Source organism: Dromiciops gliroides, chromosome 5, assembly GCF_019393635.1.
Source record: "Dromiciops gliroides isolate mDroGli1 chromosome 5, mDroGli1.pri, whole genome shotgun sequence".
Classification (NCBI taxonomy): Eukaryota; Metazoa; Chordata; class Mammalia; order Microbiotheria; family Microbiotheriidae; genus Dromiciops; species Dromiciops gliroides.
The window spans coordinates 77,327,145-77,335,786 of record NC_057865.1 but is presented as its reverse complement, the minus strand read 5'-3'; the positions used below and the strand labels follow the sequence as shown (position 1 = coordinate 77,335,786).

The 8,642-nt window shown below is 41.7% G+C and overlaps 1 protein-coding gene across 4 annotated transcripts in view; it reads left to right on the top strand.

Moving 5' to 3' along the window:
- The first annotated feature begins 386 nt into the window (after nucleotides 1–386).
- LOC122729745 (phosphofructokinase, platelet) overlaps nucleotides 387–8,642 on the top strand; it is an 85,531-nt gene continuing 77,275 nt past the window's right edge. For 2 of the 4 annotated variants that reach the window (XM_043968779.1, XM_043968778.1), the window contains exon 1: nucleotides 390–674. In XM_043968779.1, coding sequence (XP_043824714.1) covers nucleotides 515–674 — 160 coding nt within the window. In that variant the 5' untranslated portion in view covers nucleotides 390–514. Of the gene's footprint in view, nucleotides 675–8,642 lie in introns of all 4 variants that reach the window. The other 2 variants (XM_043968780.1, XM_043968777.1) reach the window with 2 other exon arrangements.

The following is an 8,642-nucleotide window of genomic DNA, read 5'->3' as shown; positions in this document are numbered from 1 at the left end:
GCACACTAGGTTTTTCCAGCCATCTCAATTCGGCTCCGACCCTTATTTGAAACAGCGGAGATGGACGTCACTGCTCTAACCAAGGCTCTTTTCCGAGTGGAGATCATAATGTCCTTTGCTCCTCCACTCTCAGCTAGCACCTGCAAAGGGATTCCCATCCCCCTTCTCCCCACCATGGGTTTCCTCCTCTACTTCCATCTCCATCTCCACCTCCTCCTCTTCCTCCTCCTCCTCCTCCTCCTCCACCTCCACCTCCACTTCCACCCGGCTCAGAACCCGCCCGGGCAAGGAAACTTTCAATGCCGAGCCCGGATTGGTGAAGGGACCTCCCGAAGCGCGCGGGAATTGGCTGGTGCAGCCGTCCATCCGCGCTTGAAACGTTGCCCGGGAGGAGGCGGGGCTGGCCGAAGGGTGGAGCGTGCAGCGGCCGGTAGCTGCCTAGATAGCGAGTGCTCAGCTTCAGGCTGGACCTCTGTGGATGCGCTGACTGACCAGGCTCACTAAAGCTATAGCCATGGCTTCCAAGAGTAAAGAGTCACCGAAGGAGTCGTTGTCTTCCCGCTGTAGCCCAATTCCCACCGTGGTTCAGCCGCCGACAGACAAGAAATTGTTCGAGAATCTCTCCGGTGCTGGAAAAGTCATCGGGGTCCTCACTAGTGGCGGCGATGCCCAAGGTAACGCCCACGCCCGTGCTACCCTCGGAGGGTGCGGGAGCTGGAGACTAGGGTGTGGGGTATGGGTAAAATCCAGAAAAAGCAATGTTGATTTTTCTCTTCCAAGTTGGAGTCTTGGTGGCGGAATAAACCCAGATGAGGTTGGTATTGGCTACAAGAGAGGGTTAGCGCTTGGTGCAATTTCAGGGAAGCTATCAGTCAAAAGCAATTATTAAGCGTCTCCTTTGTGCTAATCGCTGGAAGCGCCCACTATGTTACTCCACACACTCCCCTGGGGGACTGGACGCAGGCTGGACTGTGCCTGCCGAAGGGGTATGGGTTAAGGAAGAAAAAAAGCGTTTTCCACCCATGCAGTGTACCCTTAGCTCTCTTCGTTTCGGGTGGAAAGAACACCCTCCAGCCCCTTCCCCGGGGTTCCCTCTGGCTCCTGCGGTTCGGCATTCAGTCTTTTCAGTGGTTTGGGGCCTCTCTTTCATTAATGGGAACTAATGTGGAAGTTGAGGTGTGAGGAGTGGGATGTCTTGGTCCTTGACCTTTACTGCATTGCAGGAAGGCAGTGGACTACGGGATGTTCCTGGGGCCTTGCCCACGTTTCCTTGCGCAGCCTGGTAGCTTGCTAACGTTTTGCTCAGAGTTGTCACGCCTTGTCCGCCTCCTTCCCCACTCCCATCCTCCCCCCAACATCAGGAAGGCTCTCCCAGCTTTCCTCTTTATAGGATTCAGTGTCTTGTCTGAGCATATGGAGAGGCTACTAAATCTGAGACCCTACATGTGACTACTCAGGCTGGCTTTGTCCCCTTTCTCCAAATACTACCTCTGATCTCAGGAAAATGAAATCTCTGATTTTCTCTGTCCAATCTCGCCCCGGCTTCGGTGCCTCTATGGCTGCAAACTAGTAGAGTTAATATGGTAAGCGCTTCTGTCAGAATCAATAACAGGTCTAAGGGGTGAACCAGCCATCTTAGAATCATAGCATCCTAAAGCTGGAAAGGATTTTTTGAGTGAACCTTCCTAGTTTACACATTGAAGCCCAAGAGGGGAAATGACTTGCCTAAAGTCCCCCCCTCCCCGACCCCGCTACACACACCCCTACAAAATAACCCGGGTGTAATCCTTCTCTACACTGGGCTGAATTGGACCCTGCTTTGTCAACATTCAAGCTACAGGTAGTCTCTGCTTTAGCTTTTAAGATTCCTGAATGCATGGAGAAGGGGACTTTGGAGGAGCTTGCATTTTTGGGGTCTTTCGGATCTGCATGCTCGAGGAGAGGAAGGAGGAGTCTCCGACTGGCTCGGAGACCCTCGTTGGGTAGCGGAGGGACACTGAGGCTCCTCCCTCCTCCCCCGCGTGTGTACGTGATCCTCAGCCAGGCCTCTCTTAATTCCGCCCATGTGCGTCATCCTGGAGCGAAATTGCCTTTCTCCTTTTTCTCTTCCTCCTTCTCCCCCTCCCCATGCAACTGCAGAACTGGGGAATCCTCAGGCGGGTTCTTTCCTTGCCTCTACCACTGGGTTGGGTTGGACTGGGCTGGGCTAAGTGCGCTGCGCTGTCCAGCCCCAGGCAGCGGCCCCAGAAACTCCTGGAGCACAAGCATCCATGCTCTTACTCCACCCTCCCTCGTCTTCTAACGCTGTAGAAAAACCATCCCGGGGCGCTCTAGATTACTTTGCACGAGTTGGGAGTGACATTTTTACCCCTTGTCCGAGGACAGGCATGTCCTTGATTGGACTTAAGTCCGACACCCTTATTAGGGCAGTTAAAGGCACCTTCTCCTTCGCCCCACCTACCCGCCTCCCTGTGCACTTCCTTGCTAGAGTGAATTGTATTCAAGAGTATTTGGATTTCTGCGTCTAGTTGGAAGCTTAGACGTTTCTTGTAAGGAGTCGATTATCTGAAAGAAATAGGACTGGAAAAAAATACACTGCAAGTGGGGGTGTGGGGGGGAAGAAGTAAACAAATGTTGATGCTTTAGGAATGCTTCATTCTTTGAACAGATGTTTATCATTTCACTAATTCCTCCCAGTGCCAGGCACCATACTAGCAATCTAAGGTCATCTAGGAATGACATGAAGGGCACAAAGGACCTGCAGGCCTGAATCAGACACGACTAGAACAAAGCAACCTGGAAGGGGGAAGGGAATATGACTCAGAGGTTCCGGAGGCCTATGACTTATCAAAGTCACCCTGGGACTTCAAGGACTGGAGTTTAGAAATGGGTTTTTTTATATATACATATACATACATAGATATACACACACATACATGTATATGTGTGGATAGATAAAGCTAGATATAGAGTATTGAAACTCGGTTTTTATGGGCCCCTTTTTCCATTGTGTTTCTTACAATCTCAGTATAAGGAATCCTGTAGAAACTAGGAATTAGGAAACATAGCGATCCTCACCTTCCCTCAAAGGTATTTGCATCTGATTTGTTCAGGGAAGGGAAGTGACTTATTGCTCATCAGATTTAACCAGGCATCAATTTACCAAATGATCATTTAAATTCACTTAGATTATATCTGCATTCACCTGCTACCCCCCAACCAAAAAAAAATTTAGAAAATTCCTGATCCATCGTATTACAGAAATCAGAAAATGCGTGCATTTGCCAAACATATAGCCATAACTGAGCTTCTGGAAAAACCTTCATTTTTTTCTGTTGCTTACTCTTGTTAGTCTTGCTGAATTAGAGATAGCAAGGGATGAGATTCATTGATTATTTAGGTATCTAGAATTTCTTTAAAAAAACTGGATTTTAAGATTTATCTTTATGTACATTTATACATTTAAAAGGGGGGGACTTCTATATAGCCTTAAGAAATAGATAATTTTAGTTAACCTCTCTGGATACATAAGTGTTTGCCCTGTGAGAGTAGGCATTACTAATATTTATAAAACAGTTGGAATGCTTAACTTCACTAGATTCTGCCTTTGCTATTTGGTTGTTTTTTTAAACCATCTTCCAGGGGCTGTTGAATATCAGTGTCAGTTACATTACAAATAATTTTTAAATTGCTGTATGTATGGGGGGCAGCTAGGTGGCACAGTGGATAAAGCATTGGCCCTGGATTCAGGAGAACCTGAGTTCAAATCCAACCTCAGACACTTGACACTAGCTGTGTGACCCTGGGCAAGTCACTTAACCCTCATTGCCTCACAAAAAGAAACAAAAAATTGCTGCATGTATGCAAACGGCTTTCATCTTCTCTGCAGAGTTGTTGAAACATTAACAGTAAATCGTTAGTATCTCTTCGTGATAAGTGCTGACTTTTGTCCTTGCGTCTTTTATACACTGATTTATAGAAGCTGGCTGGTTATCAAGAAATTAAGCAACAGGTCTTTAAATTTAGCACAATCTTCATATAAGATGTGGTTAAAAACTCAAAATTGAAGTGAATAGGGTGAAAGTAGCCTGAATTTCCTGGTAGGAAAATTTGTAACAATCCTGGAGACTGCAGCCATGCAGAGGAGAATGGACCAATCTTTCAGTTAAATATTTTTTCTTTTTTTTTTCGGGGCAATGGGGGTTAAGTGACTTGCCCAGGGTCACACAGCTAGTAAGTGTCAAGTGTCTGAGGCTGGATTTGAACTCAGGTACTCCCGAATCCAGGGCCAGTGCTTTATCCACTGCGCCACCTAGCTGCCCCCTTAAATATTTCTTCTTTCCTACTCAAGAGCATATATGTGCTCCAAAGTGATTTTCTCTAGGGCCAAAATTTTTTAGCTGGATTTTAGACAGCATTGTAAGAATAGCAGGAAAAAAATGTAAGAAATTATGTTCCTACATAGATTAATTTATACATGTTTACTAAGCAAATATATTCCTTTGGAATTTGTATTGTTTAAAATATGTAAAATAAAATAAAACTTTCAAGAGAATTTTTGCAAAGGACATCATCCTTCATCCTTATCCTTACTGCAAGCATTCTTTGTTTTGGAAACAAAATTGGAGGAATAATTTTAATTTTCCTTTTTGATCTGGTAGTTTGGACATATTACAAAAGAGGGGGAGGGCACAAGAAAAAGAAAGTGGAAAAAAAAACAACTATGCTTTAATCTTACAACCAGCATCCTTAACCTATGCTGGGGAGGGGGAGGGGAAGACAGAAAACCTTTGTAGTGTATAATTGGTTTCCTTTACAATTCTAGGTATTTTATTATATTTATTTAAAAATATTATTCTGAGAAGAGGTCTATAGGCATCACCAGGCTGACAAAGGAATCACAAAAGCTTAAGAATTAGCCCTTGCTCTGAAAGGAAAAGGCCTTCTTCATTTATGTGTGTTGTGTATGTGTGTGTGTGTATTTATGTATATGTATATATATAATTTTTTAACATTCATTAAAAACATTTTTTTGAGTTTCAAATTCCTTCTCCTACAGAGCCTCCCATATCTATTAAGAAGGCAAGCAGTTTTTCAGTTATACATGTGAAGTCTGCAAAACATATTTCTATATTAGCCATATTGCAAAAAAAAAAAGGCAAGAAAAATAAAGAAAGTGAAAAAATTAAACCAGTTTGTGCTAAGAGTTCATCAGTTCTCTTTCTGGAGATGGATAACATTTTTCATCATGGGCCCTTCTGAATTGTCTTGGAGCAGAGTGGCTAAGTCTTTCACAGCTGATCACCCTTACAATAGTGTTGCTATTATGTACTTTGTTCTCTTGGTTCAGCTCACTTCATTTTGCATCATTTCATATAAAACTTCTCAACTTTTTCTGAAACCATCTCCCTGGTCATTTCTTACAGAACAGTAGTATTCCATGACAATTATATGAAATAATTCCCTATTCCCCATTCAGATATACCCTAATTGATGGGCATTCCCTCAATATCCAATTTTTTGCCACCACAAAAAGAGCTGCTATAAATATTTTTGTACAAATAGGTCCCCCCCCCTCTTTTTGGATACAGACCTAGTGGTGGTATTGATGGGCTAAAGGGTATGCATAGTTTTATAGCCCTTTGGGCACAGTTCCAAATTGTTCCTCAGATTCTGTGGACCAGTTCACAACTCTACTAAAGGTGCATTAGGTCCCTAGGAAAAAAGCCTTCTTAAGAATCTTTCTGTGCTTTAGTAACAGTTCACTGAAAACTCAGATTAGAATTTCAAAGCTGCTTAGGCTCTATCCATGCCAGTTCATTCTGCATCCTAGGAGAAAATGGCTCTCTTTGAATCCTGGCTCTGTTTCTTACAAGCTTTGTGGGCAACCTATTTATCCTGGGTCTTGATTTTCTCATTTATATCATGAATGAATAGTCTCTTCCAGCTTTAAAATCCATAATAATTTAATCTTTCCCAACTCTAAGCTGAAGTTAACTATGGATTTAGCCTGGACATATGATTTCATTGGTATGGGGAAACTCCCAGTGCATAAACTCGATTCCTCAAAGCAAAACAGCAGCTCATCTATAATTTATACTTTTAAAGAGCTGCCTAATGGCACTGAGAGGTAATGATTGACCCAAACTTATGACCTATATGTGTCAGAGGTAAAGCTTGGACCCAGCCTTTGCTCAAAGATCTCCAGTTAGGGGGTTACATCCTGGACAGCCCAAGGAAGGAGGGCAATTAAAGAAAGTGGGGGAGGGGAGGAAGAGGAGAAAGAGGAGTTTTACTATTTGCTACCCTAGAAACATTAGGTAAATCATATCACCTCCCTGGGAATTAGTATCTTCTGCAAAATGAAAGAATTGGACTAGGTGACCTGAAGTTTCTTCTGTTATCCCTGCACCTAGTAGAAGGAATACCTTTTCCATGGTTGCCCCTTATCACTATATCATACTGCCTCATCCACCTTTGTTTCATGTTGTGTTACTGTGTTGTCTGGCCTTATATCAGAGTGAAGTTGGCAAAGAGCTGAAATCTGCAACTTTGGCCCCGCTTATCACTACGTACTAAGCCCCTCTGGTTAGTGGTTTCTTAGATTAGTGATTTCCCTAAGTACTGCTTTGGCTATATCCCATAAATTTTGGTATGTTGTCTCATTGTCATAATTTCTCTCTTTTTTTTTTCCATGAGGCAATTGGGGTTAAGTGACTTGCCCAGGGTCACACAGCTAGTAAGTGTTAAGTGTCTGAGGCCAGATTTGAACCCAGGTATTCCTGACTCCAGGGCTGGTGCTCTATCCACTGTGCCACCTAGCTGCCCCATCATCATTCTCTTTAAGGAAGTTATCCATTGTTTCTATGATTTGTTCTTTGACCTATTTATTCTTTAGGATGACATTATTTAATTTCCAATTAATTTTTAATCTTATCTTTCCACTGCCATTGATTGAAGGTAATTTTTATTGCATTATGATCTGAAAAGGATGCATTTAATATTTCTGCCTTTCTGCATTTTGTTGTGAGGTTTTTATACCCTAATCCATGGTCAATTTTTGTGTCAGTACCATCACTGAAAGAAGGCATATTATTTTCTATTCCCACTCAGTTTTTTTCAGAAGTCTATCATATCTAACTTTTCTAAATACTATTTCCCTCCTTAACTTCTTTCTTATCAATTTTTAGAGGAAAGTTGAGGTCCCCCACTGGTATAGTTTAACTTTCCATTTCTTCCTGTAACAAATTTAGCTTCTCCTTTAAAGATTTAGATGCTATACCATTTGATGCATATATGTTTAGAATTGATATTACTTCATTGCTATGGTACCTTTTAGCAAGATATAGTTTACTCCCTAATCTCTTTTAATTAAATCTTATTTTTGCTTTTGCTTTGTCCGAGATCATGATTACTACCCCTGCTTTTTTTTTTTTAAACTTCAACTAAAACATAAAAGATTCGGCTCCAGCCCCTTACCTTTAATCTATGTGTGTCTCTGTGCTTCAATTGTTTCTTGTAAACATCATATTGTAGGATTCTGGTTTTTAATACATCCTGTTATTTGCTTCTGTTATGGGTGAGTTAATCCCATTCACATTTAGAGTTATGATAACTAACTGTATTTTCCTCTATCCTATCCTATTTTCCTTTGTTAATCCTCTCGTTCTCACATTTTACCCTGTCTCCTCACAAGTGTTTTACTTCTAACTACCACTGCTCCAATCTGCCCTTCTATCAGTCCTCCACTCTTATCTTAGACCTGTCCCTTTTTACTTCCCTATATGATAAGAGAAACTTCTATATCTGAGTGTGTATGTTATTCTTTCTTTGAGCCTATTCTGATGAGAGTAAGGTAAGGTTCAGACTTTGCCCATAACGCCCCCCCCCATCCCCAATATCTTCTCCTCCACTGTAAAAGGTCTTTTCATATCTTTTTATGTGAGATAATGTACCCCATTCTATCTCTCTCTTCCCTCTTCTAGTGCAATCTTTCTCATCCGTTAATTTTTTTTCTTAAATCATCCCATCATAATCAACTCAAAGCCTCACCTTTTGTCTATGTATACTCTTTTTAATTGCCCTTATAGTGATAAAGTTCTTAAGAGTTACAAGTATCAGCTTGCCATGTAGAAAAATAAACAGTTTAACCTTATTGAATTTCTTAGGTTTTCTCTTTTCTTTTGTATTTGAAGATTACATTTTTTTATTCAGTTCTAGCCCTTTACTTAGGAATGCTTGAAAGTCCTCTATTTCATTAAATGTCCATTTCCCCCCTTTATTTTTTTGAAATCACCCTATCATAGTCAACTCAAACCCACACCTTCTGTCTATGTATACTCCTTTTAACTGCCCCAGTCATGATAAGGTTCTTTCTTAGGAGTTACAAGTATCATCTTCTCACACAGGATTGGAAACAGTTTAACCATATTGATTTCCTTGTGATTTCCCTTTCCTGTTTAGCTTTTTATGCTTCTCTTGAGTCTGGTATTTAAAGTCAAATTTTCTCTTTAGCTATGGTCTTTTCATTAGGAATACTTACAGTCCTTTTTTTCCTTAAATGTCCATTCTTTCTCTCCCCCCCACTCCCACCCCAAGTATTATGCTCAGTTTTGATGGGTAGATTATTCTTGCTTGTAATC